General features: G+C 36.7%; 1 protein-coding gene across 4 annotated transcripts in view; it reads right to left on the bottom strand.

Annotated features, from left to right (window-relative positions):
• Nucleotides 1–23,113, bottom strand: part of DGKH (diacylglycerol kinase eta) — a 71,863-nt gene that overhangs the window by 37,779 nt on the left and 10,971 nt on the right. For 2 of the 4 annotated variants that reach the window (XM_018071460.2, XM_018071461.2), the window contains exons 3-10: nt 16,379–16,483; nt 15,924–16,056; nt 8,288–8,394; nt 7,054–7,179; nt 5,811–5,913; nt 3,942–4,104; nt 1,441–1,549; nt 999–1,138 (exon numbers count right to left, since the gene is read on the bottom strand). In XM_018071460.2, the coding sequence (XP_017926949.1) occupies nt 999–1,138; nt 1,441–1,549; nt 3,942–4,104; nt 5,811–5,913; nt 7,054–7,179; nt 8,288–8,394; nt 15,924–16,056; nt 16,379–16,432 (935 nt within the window). In that variant the 5' untranslated portion in view covers nt 16,433–16,483. Of the gene's footprint in view, nt 1–998; nt 1,139–1,440; nt 1,550–3,941; nt 4,105–5,810; nt 5,914–7,053; nt 7,180–8,287; nt 8,395–15,923; nt 16,057–16,378; nt 16,484–17,622; nt 18,113–23,113 lie in introns of those variants that run through there. The other 2 variants (XM_018071458.2, XM_018071459.2) reach the window with 2 other exon arrangements.

Below are 23,113 nucleotides of genomic sequence, written 5' to 3'. Positions count from 1 at the left end.
ATACAACTACCTGAAAGGAGGTTGTAGCCAGGTGGGGGTTGGTCTCTTCTTCCTGGCAACCAGCATCAGGACAAGAGGGCATGGTCTTAAGCTCTGCCAGGGGAGGTTTAGGTTGGATATTAGGAAGAAATTCTTTACAGAGGGAGTAATCAGACATTGGAATGGGCTGCCCAGGGAAGTGGTGGATTCACCGTCCCTGGAGGTTTTTAAGATGAGAGTGGATGTGGCACTTAGTGCCATGGTCTAGTAACGACAGAGGTGTTGGATCAAGGGTTGGAGTTGATGATCTTGGAGGTCTTTTCCAACCCAGTTGATTCTATGGTTCTATGAAAGAAACAGAGTAAGAAATACTCCTCTCACAAGCAGTGCTAGACCTTCATTGGAACAACATGAGCATCGGCCTCTCTGACTTTTTTCAAATGGGGATTGCTCCTCTCCTATGAATGCTGCTATGGACGGATATCATGCAAAACAAGGACTGGGAAAGTCTCATTTTTGACTAAGAAAATTAGTTCAGCATCTTGTCCATAGCTGATGCCTCAGAAAATTATATGAAGAGTGAAAGCACACAAGGTGATTTTTACCCCACATCCAAGGACAGAGTGTTCAGGTGTTTCCTAAATAAACATGCCACCTTTAATGTTGTTTAATAGCATGCATGGAATCCATAAAACTGCTCAAAACACAATTTCTTAATGCTTACAACTTCTTGTAACAGGTAGTTATGCAGCTTCATCAGTTATGCAATAAACTGTCACCTTCTGAATGTCTTTGGACAACATGCTTCCTAGTTCCATCAACCACTTGTTCGTCTGACTCTTCAGTTTAAAAAGCATGCTGAAGAGCTGTCCCCATTGCTATCTCTGCCTCCCTCATGATTAAGATCTGCACTTAAAAACCAAACCCACTGAACATGAAGTCTCTAAGATGGATTTTAGGCCATCAGAAACCCGAACAAATACAATTTGAATCTCGTGGTAAATCACATTTAGGTTTACCTGTCTAACATTTTCGTGCTGGCTCGTTCTAGTTTTTCCAAAATCTGAGGAAGCTGCGTATCATCATCACAGGATCCTCCCCAACCAAGGACACGAGCAAGGTCATTTCCGGTACCAAGGGGTAACACTCCTAACTGACACTAAAACACAAACAGGAAAAAAATCTACGACTGAGAACTAAGAAGAAAACGTAAAAGTGATTCCAAATGCTTGTTATTTCAATCAACTAATATTAGTTATATAGGATGTCTAAAGCATGTAAGTCAAATTGTACAATTCCAATACAACTTGTCCTATTTATACCAGTAAAAACTTTCATTTAACAGTAACTATGGAGTTTGGCCCATCTACAGAGATGACAAAGAACCAAATCAAGGAAAAGGTAAGCACACAAAATTAAATCTAGTCAGTATAAGCAAGGAAACTTAGTATGCACACTTGCCTGCTTGTGCAAGCTGAGCTTATCAATTTCTGACAAGACCCAACCCACGCTTCCATCGCCACCACACACAAGAATCCTGAAGTTGTCAAACTTCTGAAATAACCGCAAACTGTAGAGAAAATGCAGCCTGTTAGAGCCAGTTACGTCCATTAGCAAAAGAACTGTTGCATTCATTAGCAACAGCTACGAGAAAATATGGTACACGGCATCTTTATGGTCCTTCTTTTACTGTTCTGGGGTACGTGGATACAACCATCTACTTAATTAACCTATCTGCAGCCCACCCATTGCTGTATATTCCACTTATACTGACATTTCTGATAAATAACATGCCAAGTTTTTCTTTAAAAAATTCTCTTGATATTGTTTTCAGGATTTTATGTCTTATTTTATTAATTTTATTAATATCTAAAAAAAAATAATCTAAGTGATAAAATTGCAACTGCTCCATGCTTCTCACTTCAGCCAGAAGCATAAGGCACCACTGGGAACTTTTCATGAGAAGAGGTTAAGACACAATGACAGGATGTGCTCCACAATACAGGTGGGCTTTTGTTGACACACGGCTAACTAAATGTAAGGACCACTGGAGGCAATTATTAAACATAAGGTGATCACGACAATATAGGACCAATAATACAAGTATTTCATATTAGATCCTTAAAGCCATATTCTGCTTTTGCTTCCTATGGCTCTTCCTCCTGTTCTCTGACTTTTAACACCTCCAGGATATAACACTTGGACAGAAAAGGAGGACAAGAGAGAGAGAACAAGCAGAAAGGTGAGACACAGAGGAAACAGGAATGAGACATGAAGAAAAAGTCAAGGGTAAAAACAACAGGGATTTAAAGCGAAAAAAAAAATTAAAAAAAATAATTGGACAGTATAAACTCTTAAAATATTAACAATAAAGATGTTTATTTTTAATGCATGTTATTTTCCAGAATATGTATAATCGCTGAACCATTTCTACAAAGCAACATATTAAGATCATAAATGTTAAAAGCATTCATATTGTTTCTGAAGAAAATAATGTCACTTGCATACAATACACAGATACCTACTAAGAACAAAAGAGGCAGCTATTTAAGGGGAAAAAAACATTAATACCAGAACAATTCCTCCTACCCTGAGAAAAGGGAGAAAGCCCCTAGAAATACACTCTCTCATACAATGCAACTCTGCCTTGTACATCAAATAGAAAAAAAGAAGACATCAACACAACTTGATAGAATAACTGCTAATGACCTATCTTTTAAAAGCAATCAACCTGACCTACAATTACTGTGCAAAACCAAAATGAGCCTCCTAAGCCATAGTACACCTATATGAAGGAAGAGAACTTGCAAACATATTTCTCAGACTGTCCTCTCTCAAAGATTGCCTCACCAATTAAGATGAATTTTATATGTCATTATAATTACATGTACAAAATATTAGCTAAAAGTCACTTAGATTCAGCTCAGATTGTCAGGGCAATAATGAAAAGGATATTACAACTTAAAGAGTTAATATAACATGTCCATAACACAGTACTAATTACAAAAATCCACAGCTATATTCCATTATTTTTGTATTATTTGCCCACTGTTTCAACTGAATTTTTGTGCATTTGTTTCTTCTATGTTTTTATCATAAAGCATAATTCTGCATCTTTAAGAGTATAAAAATTAGTGCTTCTAGTTGCTGTAACTTATATTAAAAGGCCATTTAACCACAACACTACATCTGAGTGGAATTAATTTGGGCAACAGAAAACGGGCATGAATTTAATCTTTGTGAATGTGCAAAGATGCCTGGGATGTGGCCAACACTATGCAAACTTCATGCCTCTCTCTCCAGCAATCAACCCTTAGATTCTGTAGAAATGCCTGATTGTTTTAATTGTGTTCTTGCTCCAAATTCTATGCGATGGTCATTTTCTTGACCATTTGGACGTGTTGCCTAAACCATATTTTGGATGTACTTTTCAGAAGACAAAAGTTTTCATGTACTTTTCCATCACCCACTGAAGACTCCCCTGCTGACATTTGTGTTCAGAATTCAAAAATATACAGAGCACATTTAGACAACAATTTTATTCCATAGTTATTCACAACAAAGTCACAGGAATATCTGAATTACACACGTGAAATGGAAGAAAAGCACCCAGGCAACTGTGCGTAAGAGCCTTGATTCAGGAAGACATCTAAACATTTGTAATAGTTTTGAGCCTAATCAGTTAACAGAAGTCAAAGCTAGTCAAAGCTAACCAAGAGCTTTGGGGTTTGAATTTTTGACCTTTTCTAAAAAGAAAATATTATCCTATAATCCCTTCACCCACCGGAATTTATCCTGAAATTCTGTTATGTCTTAGATTTTAATTAGGAAGACAGTAGATATTGGTGATAGAATTATATCAGCAAGGGGATATAACACTATATAACAAGGGGAACACCAGACTATACTTTGCACTAAATTCCCTTGTGGAAAGGATTGCTCAAGATTTGCAAGGTCATTACCCTAAGTGAGGTCCTCCATTCATTAAATCGAACACCTGAGCTGGATTTAACGACTGTTTGAATCGACGAAGAAACTTTACTCCCTGATTGTCTCCACTCTTTGAGTTAACAAAAACTAAAAGAGGACTGGCACAGGATGGCGGGCATGTGGCTTTCCAGAAACCTGTGAACATAGTTAGAAAGAATGAAATAAATAAGATGTTCTAATATGAACAACACAAAAAGAAATCATGAGAAAAACGAAGGAGGGGATGAAGGACAAAAGAAGTACATTTTATCATGCATAATGTAAATGCTAAACCAAGTATTAGCCCTGCAAGGAAAACATAATTGTGCAAAATCTACCAGTTCATTTTTTTTCTTTCTGGTATTTTCAGTGCCTAGATTTAGTAAAATCCTGAAGACAATAGCATTATTATTTTTCAACAGTGGAAGTTTATTAACCTTTTAGAATACTTCTGAAATCTCATCTTCACAGATTATCACATAATTAAATATATATTTCAGTTACAAGTTACAAGCTTGGTTTTCAATCTTATTTTGCTTTAACTTAACTGGGATGAGCTGGATCATCCACATCTGTATGACCCTTCTAGGAGTACTCACAGATTTTAAAACTTACTTATACTCAATTCCTCCCAGGTGAGACTTTGCATAAGAACTTTCTTTTTAGAGTGAAGTTATACTATTAAATATAATAGAATCACTGATCAACAGACCTTCAGCTGTGATTAAAAGTGTGATTGTAAAAGTCAATGCAGGTCTTAACTAATTACAGCAGGCTTTCTACAAGGTCCTTAGTAAGAAGTACTAAGGGACACTTGTCACTAACATGACCAGTCCATGGAAGTAGTGGTTTCTCAGCAACACTTCAGATATCACTAGTATAGGTTTTGACATTTGTCTCCAGCAATATTAAAATGACTGTTGATTTATTACTAAAAAATACTAAAGCTACAAATAAAAAATTGGCATTAAAGGATGCTAATTTCATTCCACATTATCACAATGTCTAATTTAAAATAAGGTTTGAGTAATTTATTTAAATGCCAAGAAAAATAATTTCCCATAAGGAACAATCTTCCTAGAATGAATAATAAATAGCAGAATGATGTCTAAGACACCACATAGCAAGTGAATAGAGTGAATATATCCAGAATAAAGAATCACTTTTACTAACTCCATATGACAAAATTCATTGAACTGTGTTAAAGTTGTTGGTCTATATTTAGTAACAATACAAACTATAAAATTAAAGCAGTTGAGATTTCATGATACTCCTTATTTAAATCCACCCTCTGCCTTGAAGTGCTGTCTCCCACTGCTCATGCATCTCTATCCTGAGCCACCAAAAAACATCTCTGAATTTTGAACATTTGTTGGGGTTTTATCTGTGTGTTGCAGGATTCTTATGTTGCTTATATTTAAAAAAAAAATTAGAGAAGCTATGGAAACATTTCCTCTCTTAAGCCTGATAAAGTAGTTGTTGGATCTGAGATGTTCAGCTAGCTTACCTCTGCATAATGCAAAGTTATCTGAAATTTGAAAATTCACAGAATGAGTGGTGCATGCCAGGCAGACATCAGCTCACTTCATCTGAGGACTATCATCATTCACTTGAAAAATTTCTAAGGGTTGTAAATAAAATGGGAGAAAATTTCTACTGGGGAAACTTCCAAAAATATTTTTAAAAATACGGTGGGTAAATAATTCTCTAAAACCCTACACAGAAAATTATACTTCTCTTTGAAAATTTGAGGACTACATTCACCTGCTCAGCAGAAGGATTTTAGTCTTGTTTATTTATACGGATCTAAACAGACACTGCAAGTCCAGAGCTACTGCTGAGCACACTACAGTACTACGTACCATCGGAATCTATACTGTTTAGTGCTGTTGGAGGTATGATCGATACCTTACATTGGCCAAGTGGACATTTACGAGGATAGAGATCTTTACAGGCAGTGTGAACCTACAAAATAAACAAGAAGTTATTTTCCTCCAGTAGAATTTTGAGGTGAAAATATAACTGATACAGTATTTATGTAACAAAAATGGACTCGTATATAAGACTTAGGTGTAGAGGGAAGAGGAGTGAGACAATAAAAAACTCACAAATGTTCAAACGCAAAGGCTTGTTACTCATTCAACAAAACATTATTTTGGAGAACTTCATCTTCAGTTACGCTTGTAGCAGATATGAATTGTCCTTTCAAGGGAGTCACTTGCTCCCATCCATGAGGGAGAACTAAGTTCCCAGCAGCCAACATCTGTGTTGGTGGCAGCAGCTACCCTCTGCACATGCAAAACAATAGCTCTGTACCTGCCCGGCCCACCAGGCTGTTCTGGAAGATGTATCTGCATCAAATCTAGCACACCTACCAAGCCAGACAGCCTGTCAAAGGTGGGTCCTATGAACTCCATGTTTTAGAGGTCTCTTCCACAGATACTGGAAGGAGAGGCACATGCAGAGATTGCTGCACTTCACCTAAATTTCAAATCACCTCTGGAGATGCCAATCATTTCCTACTGCCTACACACAAAGCCTGAAGCTTCAACAATAAATAAACTGCCAGAAGCTTCAACAATAAATAAACTGCTGACTTGCATAAGAAACCCATCTTTTTAGACAAGTTCATAAAATAAAGAGAAAACTATATATTGGGGAAACAGCAGTAGTATGTTATAGGATTTCAATCAGCAACCTACAGATTGTACTGAAGAAGAGAAAGTCAAGAATTTGCACTAATAAAAATATTACTACATACATATTAATAAATATTAATATAACATATAAAATACAAGAGAGTAACATATTAGGATTAGGGAACAGGCATCTGAACATTCAGTTATCAGCTAGCAGAAGGCAGAGAAAACACACTGGATGACAACACCTATTAAAGAAAAGATGCATCTGTGGGCAAATAAAAAATTAACTGAAGCAAGTAGGACAGTCATCAGACATTCTGAATGCTAGAGAGAACTGAGTTTGCAGAAGCTGCCTGCTCCTACTTAATCCAAAAGCACAGTTACGAAATGGCAAAATAAAAATAATGGTGAGCAATAAAGCCGACAAAATCCTAGATGCTTGGATGTGATTCACTGCACCTACCATAGCTTTACACCAAAGGCACTTCCAATCTTGCAGGCGTAAAACACTGCCACAAGTCTTGTCGCAGACTGCACATTTGGCACTGACAGGCAGATTACCCTCTAACCACTGGTGAGGCATAGCTATCTGTGGAGAAGTAGTCAACAAAGTCAAATACTCAGAAATAGAAATTAAAGGCTTTTGTCTCTCAAATATAGGTGGATTTAAACTATTTCTCACAGTTGTACCCTTTCATCAAAGAAGCAGTTGGTCAGCCAGAATAAGTGACACTGATGCTTACAAGGCAACAGCAATGAATGTGGACTACTGTGGTGTTTCACATGCTAGGCAGAAAACATGACACCTGAAGAGGGGAGACACATCTCAGTCATGGTACTATGGTAGCAACTAATCATGAAACAACAGAACAGTTAAGTCCAGAGACTCAGTAATACAAACAAGTTCCCATTCAGTTAAGGTTGATTACATGACACAAACCAATTAAAAATAACTAACATTTGGAAAAATATGCAGGACAGCAGAATACCTCTATGGCTTTACTTACTCGCTAACCACGGCTAGTAAGTCACAGCTTTATAAAGCAGTCTCTAAATGCAGTGCAAAGCTTTACTCAGTGCATTCTTTGTCCTATTAATACCACAGGCAACTCAGGACACTCAGGTGTGCAACACAGTACTAACCTTCTAGAAAAATGTTTCACACCAGTGGCTCATACTTGGTTGTGTTTGTAAAAATAGCTCATCTATCACAATAAACCTATTAAAAGCTTTTGTTGGTTTCTCCTGCTAATTTTAAAATTCCTGCTTTCATCGGCAAAAAACCACCCTGCAATCCAGTGAATTCCAAACAGGTCTCCTGGGGAAGAGCTATAGGTAGGAGGACACAAAATAGATTGCCAAAACAGCATGGCAATAGTGCAAAATACCACCTCTGCTTAAGAGCAGTAGGAACTTCTGTGAACAATTCTCCAGCTTCAGAGTTTCTCTGCATGTGGCCTTTAAAGGCTTGTAATACAGCTGCAATCTAGTGCCTGCAGTTGCTAGACTTGTCTTGTGAGATAGGAATATAACTTTTATTCTAAATACCATGTTAATCTTTGAAAAGTGTGCAGGAAAATAGCCACCTATAATTAACTTCAATGGGTCACATGGCAATATTTCTATGCTTAGCCTTTTTTTGTTCCCCTAAAGAAGAAACAGGTTTGGAAAATACTGCAAATCTGGATAGTACTTACGCCATCTTCATCTTCAATGATGTCTTTTCCAATTGAGGCTAATGTGGTCCATTTGCAGTTATTTGTTGCTCGGACAGCACATCTTTTATGTGCTTTAAACTTACACACTAGAAGACAGACAGAAACACATATTTCATGTTATTTGCTGTATTTCAGTGATACATACCCTTTAAAAAATTAAACACAGATATTCCCTAAAACAGCCAAGTACATGTCACCTAGTGTTGCACACATGATACTACCCAACTAAATGAAAATTCAGTTCATAATCACTCCGGCTTTAACCCTCTAAACTGGGTCTAACTGCTTAGCTATAGCCCATGCTAATTGTGTCCTCAAATCCACATCAGTCCCCATTTTTTCAGGTGCAAGGTACAAATATATCTTTAACTATGGTTTTGCCTTTTCTATTCCTCCAGTGACATAACTCAGAGATCTGGTTTAAATTTGCAAGAGGTGATGAGAGAACGTTTTACACAAGTATTTTGAGTCAGGGGCTCTGTTTCTTTGCTCAAAGGATGCCTGTGGGGCATCATACTAGGCCTGTTTTATCAGAAGATGAGAAAGTGGTGATATGGTTAGGTGGTGAAAGTGGTGAAAGTGGTTAGGTGGTGATATTTTTATTCAGGATACTGGAGGTTACAAGACTTTTCAAGAGCTTACAATAAATGAGGAAGAGCCTGACTTCTCACTGGATTACTTACTAAAAGTCTACTAATTGGAATATCTATCACAAGTGTGTAGTACAGGCAGACACTTGGACAACCTAATAACTGAATTTTGTTCAACACAATTAATATGACTAGTTAATGACAGTATATTAGACCAAACAGACTGATGCACCCAACTGTGGGTATTTCTTTTCCTGGAAGTGCATGACATCATTCTATTTAGAGTGCATTATATAAATTATTTTGGCAAAGACCATTAAAGGTTTATGAGGACTAGCCAGCAGATCAGAAGTAGTAGTCTCTTTTCAAACAAATATTTGACAGGAAATTGTCAAAAGCTTTGGCCCATCGTTTATCCACCATTAAAAAACATTAAGCCATGGTACAAAAGGTCTTGTGAATAATAAGTTTCCCATTTTAATTCCACTGATCCATTGCCAGATCAATTTAAAAAGTGAATTGAGACTATGTAAGCAACATCTGAGTTTGAGAGCAATCCTCACTGTTCTGGGAGATGTGTGAAAGTAAGTGCTTAGTTCTCACTTTCTGACTTTCTAGAAAGAAAGAGAATGAAAAAAAAAAAGCTCTGCTGCTTTTACAGTAACTCCCCTGGTCATTTCAAAAAGCATAATTCACAGAATCATATAATTATTTGGGTTGGAAGGGACATTTTAAGATTATTTAGTTCCAGCCCCCCTGCTAAGCGCTGGAACATCTTTCACTAGACCAGGTTGCTCAAAGTCCCATCTAGCCTGGCCTTGAACATTTCCAGGGATGAGGCATCCACAGCTTCTCTGAGTAACCTGTTCCAGTGCTTCACCACCTTCACAGTAAAGAATTTTTTCCTAATATCTAATCTAAATCTACTCTCAGTTTTAAGTCATTCCCCCTTGTCCTGTCACTACATGCCCTTGTAAAACAAGTCTCTCTCCATCTTTCTTGAAGGCTCCCTTCAGGTACTGAAAGGCCACAACTACATCACCCCAAAGCCTTTTCTTTTCCAGGCTGAACAATCCCAATTCTCTCAGCCTTTCCTCATAGGAGAGCTGCTCCAGCCCTCTGATCATCTTTATGGCCCTCCTCTGGACTCACTCCAACAGGTCCATGGCCCCCAACACAAGAAGAACATGGACCTGTTGCAGCAAGACCAACATAGACCCAAAGTGTTCAAATATCAACTAAAAGGGTAGGCTCACATTTTCTAAACAGCTGTGTGTTTGCCAACCTAAGCTGGTTCCAAGCATCTAAAGAAGTCAGCTCTCATAAAAGCACAGAAATAATCCTGCATTTTCAAGTGATGGACCTTCAGCAGTTTCACCATTTGAATGTTTTGGAGAAGTTTTGCCACTGAATTCAGCTTCCTACTCATAAATGATATGCATTTGCTTTGTTGTACAGATCAAAATGCAACAAATCAGAGATGAGTAGGAATAGGAAATTACAAATTTTCAAAGGCATAACAAAGTAATGGAATTTTCAAATCCTACTGAGCTGTAATCCAACTAGATCTTAGAAACCCTCTATTGAACCTCTGCTCTCTCAACAAGGCAAGGACAAATTCAATCCCAGGGTCTGAAGGGATGCAGCAAGCTACACCATAGATGGCAGGTGACAGCTAATGTTTGCTTTTTAAGTACAGTAAATAACCCACCTACCAAATCTCAGATCAGACTCTGTGGGTCACCTACATGCAACCTCAATATCATCAAACAACATTTTATGTTACTCTGAACATTAAACATTACCAAAAACAATGACCTTAAGACATAGATGTAACTTTTAAGTAAGGAAAGGAAAATTTTAAATAAAATCTCAATCTTAGTTACGACTATCCTCTAATTTCTTTTGTCTCAGATTACACTACATCACATCATGAATCAGTCTGATATCTGAAATCTTCCGGAAAACATGCAGACATATGGCTAGACATCAACTGCCACTACTTTGCCAATGAAAGTTAAAATACGAGAAAAGGGAAGATTTAGCCAAACTAAATCTAAAATATTCATGGAATGTTATTTTAAACTTTAATTTTCTATGTAAATGTTTCTAATTGAGATACGAAGCAGGTATCTCAGAAAGTCAACCAAGATAACCGTTTACTAGCAAACAGTTGCCACAGTGGGACCAACACCTGCTGTCAAACACAGTGAATAAATCAAGAGCTATTACTATCTTAATGAAGAAAAGTCAACATTACTGAATGTTATCACAGGATCTCTTGTGCTGAAAACCTACACCTTTGTTATAGAACACTTCTGTCTCAAAGGCCTTTCATTCTAACCACCCATCAATTAATTCAACTAAATTGGGAGTGCATCAATTTTTTCTTACTCCTCTACCACCTATTTTATGAAGAGTTTTCTCTTCTGTGTTCAAACAAGAATGGGCTCAGACTATTCCTGTCTGACTTCAAAGACCAATCTGAAGATCCTTGATCTGGTATCTATAGTTCAAGTTGTTCAACATGGCAGAATTTGTCTTCAGGTATTCTAAGAAACCTGGTGTCTTGTTTCCAAGAATACAATCACATGATAGATGAACAAGCCACAGTGAAAACAGACTGACTCAAGTAAAAAGAGCAACTTGACTTCACCCCAATTTGAAGCTTATGTCTATGTTACAAAGCATAAAAAGTAGTTTCTTGGTAATTTTTACTATTTTCCACCAAATAAATAATATTCTAAGTTGATTTAATATCACAATCAGAGTGTTAAAAGAATATTAATATTACAAATTCAAGTACTATAAAAAGGTAAGTTACTCATTAATATTGCAATATAGCTTCTGAACACAAGTGTGAAAACTTCAGTTATATGATCATACATATTTGGAGAATAAGACCCCCAGTCACTGCATGCAATGGATAATAGATAAGTATGGAGCTGTGCCATACTCTGAGTCATAATAATTTTCAACAGGTATCTGCATTATATACAAGAAGCTAATGAAATACTGCTTTTTAGACACCCATATTAATTTCTTCCTGGCCTTTTAAAAGTATTCTTCTTATTTTTATCATCATTATTATTATTATGCTCAGTACTACTACTGCAATTAAGACTTTTTTCAATACTGTATATCTTCAAAGTATCAGTGACTTCAGAGCAGCTACATCTGATTTCTGCAGTTATAGAAAACTCAGCATTTCTGTGATACAGGTTGTAGATTATAAATAACACACAACTACTGATTTGATAAAAAAAATCTTCTTAAAATTATTTCCCAGGGTTGCAAAGGGGTGTGGTGTGATTATAAAGTCACAGAACAGTTTTCTATGACTCCTTCACTCCTTAACAATGAACATCCCTTCTCTTCCTGACTGCTTCATTCACTCTTCACTCCAATCTGTGCAGAAAATGTGACAAAAATATCAGAGACAATGATTGTGCAAGTATTGCCTGTACAATTCCCTGGGCAATATGTAAGAAGAACGGGGTTTTGTGGGCAAAAACCAACAATCATAATGAGAAAAGACCAAGTCTACAAAGTGCATTTGCAGAGGTAATTTAATCCCAGTATTTTCTTATTGATTGACTTCATGATCCTAAAGTGTGCTTTCAACATTGTTTGTTTGTGCAATTCATAACAGGAGAAAGCCTCTCATTTAAACTGCAAGCTCCCACTTATTAGCTATGTTTGATATTCAACAATCAAGGTTCAGATAATGAAAATGCTACATGAGGAAATAAATTTTTGATAATAATCATAAAGGCAGTGTTCCACTGGCAATGACTTGGATAGAAATGCAGTATTAATACAGAGTAATTGAGGATAGAGAGCTTTGAAAGAGTTTCTGTAGATAATGATCTATCGTTCTTTAGGCTCCTTTATCTAAACATTCCATGTATCCCTGTGTTTACCTCACAACTGCTTAGGTTTAGACTCCTGACCATTCAGCAAGCTAAACTCTGAGTAAGAGAAACACTTGAGGAGCATAAAACCAAAAGCCTTCCTTGATTCAGCTAGTTTGGAGTAATTTATAAAGCAAGTCAAAAAAAAATTATAATTTCTCTGTCCTAGTAAAGACTGTGGATGAACGTTGCAGGGATCAGTCCTTTAGAGCTAGCTAGAGCAACACAACACACAGATAACATTTGAAAAATAGATTATCTTTTGAGAACACACAAAAGAAGGAAGTCGTGGGAGGAATAGCATTGCATCTCAAAGGAGCATAGGATTAAATTTTTTAAAAGGTTGCTTTTTCAGCAGTAATAAGAATGAAGCCTGGTCTGATATAATTTACATCTTCAGGTTGATATACATATCAATTCTTTGACTTCTAAAAAGATGCTACTTCACACTAGTCTTTTACCTAGCAAAGGTATCAACATACCATGTTTTTCTACACTGGCTTCCACAAAATTTAGAGGAGTATCTTCAGGGTGGCCTGCAATTAATTTGATCAGCCTTTGCCAAAGGCTGCTAGGGGAGAAGGTGCCCTGAAAAAAGAAGTAATCCATCTTATCTCCAAAAGAAATGAGGCTTGTTTTGTGGTCAAATTGAAAAAACAGTTGTGCAGCACTGCTGGAAGTCATGAAGTGTAAGAGAATAAAATATTACAGGACTGATCTTCTAAAGTATCAGAAGCTGCAAATTATCAGTGGGATTTATTTTTACCTATAGTTAAAAGTCAAGAATCAGACCACAAAGAGTACAAAGACTCTAAGCTACTTTAAAAGACAACTTCGTACGCCAGTAAACCAAACCACTGAGAGGAGAAAGAGCTCAAATATCTCTTAAGAAGGGACTTCTCATGCTTCTCAATATGAGGCATAATAGAGTAGCCTGGGATCAATGACCACACAAATAACTGAATTTAATATAGATATAAATGGATTCTCAGTGTAAAGCAGTGCTGGAGGTTTCAGATGCCAGGCATGAATATTTAAACAGTTTTTTTTAATTATGTAACAGGAAAAAGTAGCACAGAACATGTCTGAGGACTCTTAAGACTCCATACTTCCTACATTGTCTCCTAAAACCGTATATACTGCTAACACAGGTAAGTAAAAAAAAAAAAGATGGTGAAACGCATTAGAATGCACATGGCAGAAGCATGTAAATATGATCTCCATCACATAAGAACTTCAGAGAAAGAATATCAAAACAAAATACAGTTATTAGATGAAGAAAGTATACAGAATTATGGACTGAGTATGGAGTATTCCAGTAAGAGTCAACCGTCAAATGATTTAGATTAGAGACATTACTAAGTTCTCCTTTTATTAATTAAAAAAAAAACTTGGAAAAAGATAAAGAAAACAGATATAAACTAGTAGCCAAGAAGTAAAAGGAGGTACACATTAATAGACAAAAGAATATCATAGTATCTACATATAAAACATTCCAGGTCATACACAATTATGAAACTGCGGAACAGTGAAAGCAAATCCAAACCACCTTCACAAGCTATTTGTAAAAACTGCTGAAAGATTAACTGGCATCAGAAATATGGACAAATGTAGGATAAGTTAGTAATAAGTTATGCAGAAAGGTGACAAGCTCCAAATCTGGAAATTATGGAAACTTCCCTGATGTAACGTTAATGCCACCACCTTGTATACTAAAATCATACTTAGAAGTAAAATTAGACACTGAAAAAACATAAAACGGTGAACTACAAACATTAACATTGATAATCTTACAAGAATAATTCTTGCTAAACAACCTTTTAAAATAGCTATAATATAACTTATTAATAGATAAATGCTTTATGAAAGCCTTTGCTTTCCTTTGCCTGAGCAAATATAACTGTATTTGTACACAGAGACAACACAACTGCATTTTAGTTAAGCACAATACTTCCATCTGCCAGTATCAGACATTGAGAATACCATGATTTCCTTAAAACTGTCCAAAGGACTTATACACAGTGGAAAACATACACCAGAGAAGCTGGAAATAACTATGCTACTCCTAAGTTCTATGAAACGGGTTTGCCCCGTTCCTTGGTAACTGTACCATAAGCTACATCAAAAGCATGGACAATTCAGGACAGCAAATTAACGCTTCCTTTTTAAGATTTCCTTAATACATATTATTATGCCCAGACCTCAAGTATTATAAGAGCATCAATAACTGAAATGCATTTGCTGTTGGGTTATATGCATCCAAAAGTCAAGTTATGAATATATATATATAAATATATAAAAAACTGTAACTCTTTTCTGGGCAGTCAGCTATATTAGTATTGAAATATCTCTACATTTCCTATATATCATAAGGTCACAAGGACGCTTTATTTTCTTCTGGATTGTAACACAAGTAGACTTGTTATCACTTTTCCACAGAAATTACAGGAGAAAATAAATAAGTTGTTTCAGGTTTATTATAATTATTCATTCATGAAATACCATTTCTCTAGATAAGCTTAATGCTGAAGTCTTAGCCACATATCCTGTTTCTTTGTGCTGCATTTCATCTGTTGAACCACCAAAATGCAGTTATCTACATCTCTACCCCCTCATTGCATGAGAGAATTTTTAAAGCAATAAATCTGCCCTCATCTACCACACATGTACTGCAGAATCAGGCAACAGCAACAGAGGAAACAAGAATTGGAGAGGATGAGTTTGTAACACTGAACAAAGTGTTAAGAATTTTTATAGATTTTGGGCAGAAACTACCATTATGACTTTTTTCCTGAGAAATGCTGATTCTGCAAACGAGTAAGACTATTTTATTCCACATTTTTTATGTGCAAACCATCCACCCAGTACACTTCAAACTACTTGCTGCAACAGAAGGAAACTGTGTTATTAAAAAAGGCCCCCGGAGCACGAAGGTGAGCCAGATCATTAGCAGCCCCTCTGTCCAGAGGAAGGTCACTACTAGTGAATAGATTTCTCCCTTTAGGCTTTTTTCTTACTCGTTATTTTCAGAATCATTTCTCATATTCAACTTGCAGCCATCTGTCTACACATGTGACATTATAAACGGGGGGAAGAAAGCGTTTATTTTACCTTCACAAGACAGGCCGTGAGAAGTGACTCCAGAGAGGCTCTCTCTACACACGTTACAGAAGGTAGGTCGGGCATGGGAGCAGGCATACCAGTTATGCATCCCTGAGAAATGTTCCACATTAAACTGTGCGGTCTAGTAAAGGAGAAGTTAAGACAAATTTGCAAGTACAGAACACAGCTACAGTGACTGAAATTATGTACTGTTCCATATTACAGGGGACGACAATGTTCATCAGAATTATTTTCCAGAGGATATTTAGCCTGCTCTCCCTCCAAAATTCTAAACAAAAGTGAGATAATAAGCTCTTATTTTGCTAGTGAAGTTCTTAATACAAAGCTTCACTCTGACATTAGACACACTTTTCACACTAAGGAGAGTGAATACTCCAGCTCTGTGTCCTGTAGCTTGATCTGTTGAGCTAGAAGAGATTGCACCAAGAGGGATGTCAGCTTACCTCATAGTGTTCTCTGGACTGAACAGACTTCAGAGAGCTTATCCAGTCCTCCATTTCTTTTCTGTTCTCAGCACACAATATTAGCCTCCTAAATGGAGTGATTATCTGAAAAAGATAACACATACTGATTAATACAGATAGTAAAAATCATGATAGACAATATTTAATGTACACTTTCCTGTGAGACGATGCAAAAGGACGACACACCCTATATCACAAGATATTAAATGCTTCAAAATATTTTCTTTAATGCACTACCACCAACAAAAGGCTTTGCTTTTCCTTTTTCAGTTCCCAAGATTCAATCAGTCTTTGGTATAGGTCTCTAGACTCTACATTAATCATTCCCCCTTCTCAGCTCTTTGTCTATGCACTGAGATTTAAATACTTGAATGGCAGGCACTGAAACTGCTAAAACAGCCATTCTGGAAATTACTAATTGACTAAGACTGCAATCCTATTTCATAACAGCATTATAGCAACTGTTAGGTCCATTCCAATTGCCAGAGACAAAATTATATCAAAATCAAAATCCTGGAAGTCTTAAACAACAACAAAAGCTGTCATCATATTTCTCTATCTTGGATATTGATATTAGATTTACACAAATTTATACATACAAAAATCTAAAACAGAACTTTCTATATCAAACTCAGTATAAGAACACATACAAATCTTTATAAAAATACACAGAGAACAAAAGCAAACAGGTGAAATCATATCCTACTAGGATGGTTGAATGAATTCCTGGAACAAGTTGATGCTGGGGATTTTACAGTGGTCTGGAATAGGGTTCTAGAAATCTGAAAATACTGTATCAAGGAAGTTCAAAGTATAAGCTGCTCTTCTCTCTCCCTAAACAGTAGAAAAATAATCAAAATAACAGGAAGGCAGCAGAAACCATCAGCTAACTCCCACTGAAATTATTTTGAGCACTGCACTAAAATAGACAAAGCAGTTACTTACATAGCAAAGAATTTAAAACAAAGTAAGTACAAGAAATTTAAGGAAAGTTATTTGTTTTGTTGCAGGAAGTCTGAAAAATAAAATTAAATCCTGTATCAGTCTTTTGCATAAATCTGTTGCACAGAATGTACCACCAACACCTGCAAAATAGTTAAGTAAAACAAAGAAAGGACCACCAAAAAATGATAGCTCTGAGTATTCTTTTAAACACTACAGGTTAGACATTGCAACATTTGCACAATATTAGTAAACACTTATCTACAGCTGCATTTACTTACCCAACCTCTGTTGTAAATAGTCTCTAGCCTTGATTTGTCCTATCCACTTCTTCATTAAACTGAACTGCACTTTAACATATCTCAGAGGCGACGTAACTGAAGTGCAGCAAGCTGCAAGTCACATGGAGGGGAGGCAAAAACCCCGTGGGCTTGCTTTTGTTTTTCCTTTTTTTTTTCTTCCTCCTTTTTTTTTTTTTTTTGATGTACTCACTTCACATGGAACAGAATAGTTTTCTGGTTTCTGTTTCCTTCAATCTTGCTTAAGCTTTTTAACAAGATTTATTAGTAGCTCTCCATGGCTCTTCCTAAAGAACAGTTTATGCAAAGAGCAATATCTTCTCTCATTAGTTTGGAGCCAAACAGACGCTTTATTACTTCAAAATGTTTTTCTAGGTCAGGTCATCAAATGAAGCCCAGAAAAGTCATTAAATCATAATATAATCCTGGCTCCAACAACAATCAGCATTCTGCTGGAATTTCCAGGTTTCAGTGGATTCAGAAATCTTATTTGTGGAAATACACACCACAGATTATTTGCTATTATATAGCATGACATTATAATATGCATTAAGTAATGCTAAGTCCATTCAAGACTCTGCACTTTGTATCCATCCTTCCACCACAGTCATTATTGATTCCAACCTGTAACCTGATGTTGTGAAATGCCACTAAGCAATAACAGCTGCATTTATTGCTGAAAACTCCTGACTATTTTGATCTTTCAAAGTAATATTTATTTCTATTACTCATGTCTTCAATACTACTGGTCACACAAAAGCACTGTGCATCCCTCTACCCTCCCCTCCCAAAATTAAGGTCCTAGTTCAGTTGTTCACACCTAGTAACCTAGGGCCAATAGAGACATCCTTCAGTATTCAAAGTTTTGGCAGGGGACAGGTAAACATGATAGAGAACCAGAACATCTCAAAAGGCACTGCACACCCATGTATTGGCAATCAAATCACATCACCAAATACTGCTAACTAATGCATGTAAACATACCAGAAGTTCCTATATCCCAGCTTCTTATTAAATTCAGAGTGCAATAAACTTAATAAAGTTCATAGCATTTCAACAGTCTAAAAGTTACATTTTATACTGGCAATCAGGTGAATGTAGGAGTAATTATTATTTGTTCTACAAAAATACAGTAGGAAGCTGGAAGACCTACTTATTTGTAAATATGGCATCTGTAACATGACAAAACTACATATTCTCTTTGCTTTACATATTTGTAACAACCTCAAGAAGGTACCTAATAACATGAAAAAAGACAAAATGCATTATGTGCAAGAAGAATCAACAATGCTTGGAATTTTTCTTTAAAAATAAAATAGGAACTAAGAAGTCCATTTAAGTTCTCATCTGTTTCAGTTTACAAAATCATGGAGAGGATGTACTCGCATTATTTTTAAGGTATTTCACGTAACATAACAACTCAGGGAACCAAGGAAATTATTAGCTAACAACAAGAAGTTTTTCCCTAAATGCAAAGCATTCCCAAAGGATGCTGAGGAGACCAGAAGTATATATGTCTAAAAAGGTACTTGACAAATTCAATACAAATAGATGCATCATATACTATAAAAGACAATATCTGAAACCTTCAACTTATCAGGTCCTCAAAATCCAACAATGAGGCAATGTTGGGAAGTTACTCAAGAGGAAGAAGCACTGTGTATGCTGTGCTGTTTCTACTCCTTTCTTGACTACCTGCTAGTAGTTATTACTATATATTATTTATTATATATAAATAATTATAGTACTTTGATTTAATATGGTTTTATGAGCTTTACACTAACTTGGTATTGCTGTTCCTGCTTGTCCTGAACTGAGAATGACTTCCCAAACCTTCTTATTTGCATTTATACAGAAGGTATGCTTTCTTTTGAATGCTTACACAATGCTATGATCAACTAAATTAAGTGGTATGTTTGAAGTGCATTCATTGAAGACAGTCGAACCTGCATACAAACATAATCAAAATTGAATGGATGCAATTATCCCTAAAACTATTTTTGTGCCATGTAAATTTGGATTTTACTAGTAATCTTATCTCATTCCATGTATTCATACTTAAAGTCCTGTGTATTCTCTTCTACAAAGCCAAGTCAGTATCTTTTCCTCAGTTACATATTACCTTTTTTAATGTTCTCTGCTCCAAATATTATTATTTATATATCACTCTAAATATGCTAAACTCTAAACAGACAAGAAGAAATTGTATAACACAATGCAAAGGAAGTGTTACAGAAACCACTGGAAGACCACTGATGTAACAAAAGAATAAGAAAACTCCTCAGTCTAATGCTAATGGTTCACATGCTGACAAAGCAGGAGACAAATCAAGAAAGATGAAGACAGTCAAAAGGCCTTAAAATAAATAAATAAATCAGATTTAATTTAGATGATTAAGTTACTTTGAAAATTTTCACCATTGTCAAGTAGCCAAGAAGTCATTGCTGATTTTGGAAAAGAGAGTTACCAAAGGCAAATATTGCAGTATACTGGCAAGTAACAAAACAGAGGTAGTGGGAATAAAACACACTTTTAATGCAGTAGATATTGGGAAAGAGTGAGCATATACAGTCTTGAAAGTTGAAGGCAAACACCACAAGTCCTAAAACACCCCAAGGAATAAAGAAGGTCTGAATAGGAAGAAAAATGTCCCACTACTGGAATAACATTCCTGCTCTGTTCAGAAAATTAGGGGTCTTTTTTCTGAGTGGGGAATGAAGGAGACAACAAGAGGTCACTGTTCAGTCTGTCACTACATAGGTCTTGCCATAAACTGGGATTTTCACACATGCTACAATAACTTGGCTTCTAAAAATATACACATACTCATATACATATATATATCTTGAAATCACTTTGATGAAGTTTACACGGTCAAGTGTAAATTGAACAAGTTTAATATCTTCAAAGGAAATAAAATTGCCATCAAATTCAGTGTAATTTTGAAAGCACTTTCTATTTACAATGGGGATAACTTTACCAATAACATTCTATATGTCTTCAGCCGAATGAGTTTAGACTTACGATCTGTAAAATAAAATCATAGAGAGTTCGATTAAAGCCTATTGTCTAATTTTTAATATATTTTGTACTATCAGCAATATGTAAGAAAATACAGTTTTCAAAGATTGGTGGCTCCATTTCTGGTTTCTTTTACCAATTAAAAAATGCAGACACTGTATTTGCCAATCAAGAAAACAATGGTCTACATCTAAGCAGCGACAAAGTAGCTATTGTAAAGCACTCTGCTCCCTGCAACATGATATTTGCATTAAGGCACCTTCAGCTGCTCTGAACTATTATCAGGCATTACACTAATAGCACTTTGTATGGTTGATCTTGAATTAAATTAGTAATGTAGGAACGAACATCACTTAGAATCTGAAAGGGGTGAGGAAATGGTTCCTGTTCTTTGGACAGATACTTTTAAAATATCTTTCTGGAAATAATGAAGAAAGGATGATACAGAGACAGCATCCCAACTCTCTTCTTAGGGACTGCATTCAATGCCTGGGACAGGAACATAACAGATTAAATGCTTTGTAACTTCTCTTATAGAGAAGTGCTTATAGACATTGCTGAGTCAGTACTGGCAAATACTAGGATAACACGTTATGCCTCCTTTGCTTTCTGTCTGCCCCTCCATTACCCTGCCCTTGTGCAGGTGGGTCCATACAAATATGTTGAGTAAATGTACCTCTACCACAGTAGACTGCTGGGATCATTGATGCTCCTGTACCTACCAGAAGTTGTCTGAAAAACCACAATGCTAACAGTTGGACAGCTTTCTACAGTACTTATAACTTCTTGGATTCCAGATACTATATAAATTATAACAGTACTGTCACCATCAAAGGTGTAGTTAGTTGGTGCTTTATGGTGAATTGTCACAATTATTTTTCAAGATGATTCAAGCCAGGCAAAAGTATAAATTACACAGAGAGAGGAGGATTTAAAAGCAAGGCAAATAATAAATGGTTATTATATTTGCCTGAGTACAATGCAGAATTTATAATCAGAACAATTAGCTCTGTCTACTCCACTAAAATGTTGCTTCCCTCTTTTTTCTGGCCTTCTCCTATTTCACCGTTGCCAAGCTCACAATAATTGAACTAATGTGTGGTTTTGGCCCCCACAGTAAAAACTCTTACGAGGGGAAACAAAAAGGTTAGTCCCACACAGCATCTCCTGCTCCAGTATACCAGAACAAGTGGGCTTAGATAGAAGGCAAGACAAAAATGGTTATTCCACTGAAAAAGGTAAAAGGTCTACTGTGACTTTATTCTGCAGTAGAATCCGGCCTGGGTAATTTAGGTGGCCTTATCTTATACCATATCTAACAAAAATGAAGGAGCATCTTCCAGAATACAATTGGGCATATGGACAAGAAAGTAACTGGGAGTAGTAAGCATGGATTCATTCACCAAGGGGAAGTCATGCTTAACCAACCTGATAACCTGTGGTTATCATCCACCTTGCCTTCAGTAAGGTTTTCAGCACTATCCCTTAAGATTCTCACAGAGAGGCTGATGAAGTATAGGTTGGATGAGCAGACTGTGAGATGGGTTGAAAATTGCTTAAATGGCTTGGCCCAGAGGGTGGTGATCAGGGCACAAAGTCTAGTTGAAAGCCAGTGACTAGCAGTATACCCCAAAGGTCAAGACTAGCTCCAGTACTGTTTATCTTCATCAATTATCTGGGTGGTGTGGTAGAGAATACCCTCTGCAAGTTTACTGATGACAGAAAATTGGGGAGGAGTGGCTGATACATCAAAGGGTCACACTGTCATCCACAGGGATTTCAACAGGCTGGAGAAAGCAGCTGACAGGAAACTCAGTAAGTTCAACAAGGAGAAGTCCAAAGTGCTGCCCCTGGGAAGGGACAACCCCAGGCATCAGTGTATCCTGGGGGACACCAGCTGGAAAGCAACTTGTCAGAAAAGGATCTGTGGTCCTGCTGCATAACAAATTGAACATAAGCCAGCTACGTGCCCTTGCAGCAAAGTAGGCCACTGGTATTCTGGGCTGCAGTTCCAGGGAGGTGAACCTGCCCCTCTACTCAGCCCTGGTGAGGCCTCACCTGGAGTGCCGTGCTCAGTTATGGGCTCCTCAGTACAACAGATACGTGGACACACTGTAGGTAGTCCAGGGAAGAGCCACAAGGATGATGAAGGAACTGGAGTATGTGACATGTGAGGAGAGCCTGAGAGAGCTAGAACTGTTTAGCCTAAAGAAGGAAAGGCACAGGGGGATCTTACATATGTAAATCCCTGAAGGGAAGGTGCAGAGGACAGAGCCAGGCTCTTTCCAGTGGTGCACAGTGAAAATTTAAGAGGCAATGGGCACAACCTGAAAGACAGAAGGCTCTCTGTGAACATCTGGAAATACTGTTTTACAATGAGGGTGACTAAGCACTGGCACAGGTTTCTCAAGGCATTTGTGAAGTCTCCTTGCTTGGTGATACTGAAAAGCTA

Source organism: Manacus vitellinus, unplaced genomic scaffold (genome assembly GCF_001715985.3).
Source record: "Manacus vitellinus isolate BGI_N305 unplaced genomic scaffold, ASM171598v3 scaffold_2_pilon, whole genome shotgun sequence".
Classification (NCBI taxonomy): domain Eukaryota; kingdom Metazoa; phylum Chordata; class Aves; order Passeriformes; family Pipridae; genus Manacus; species Manacus vitellinus.
This window is presented reverse-complemented; position numbering and strand designations above follow the sequence as displayed.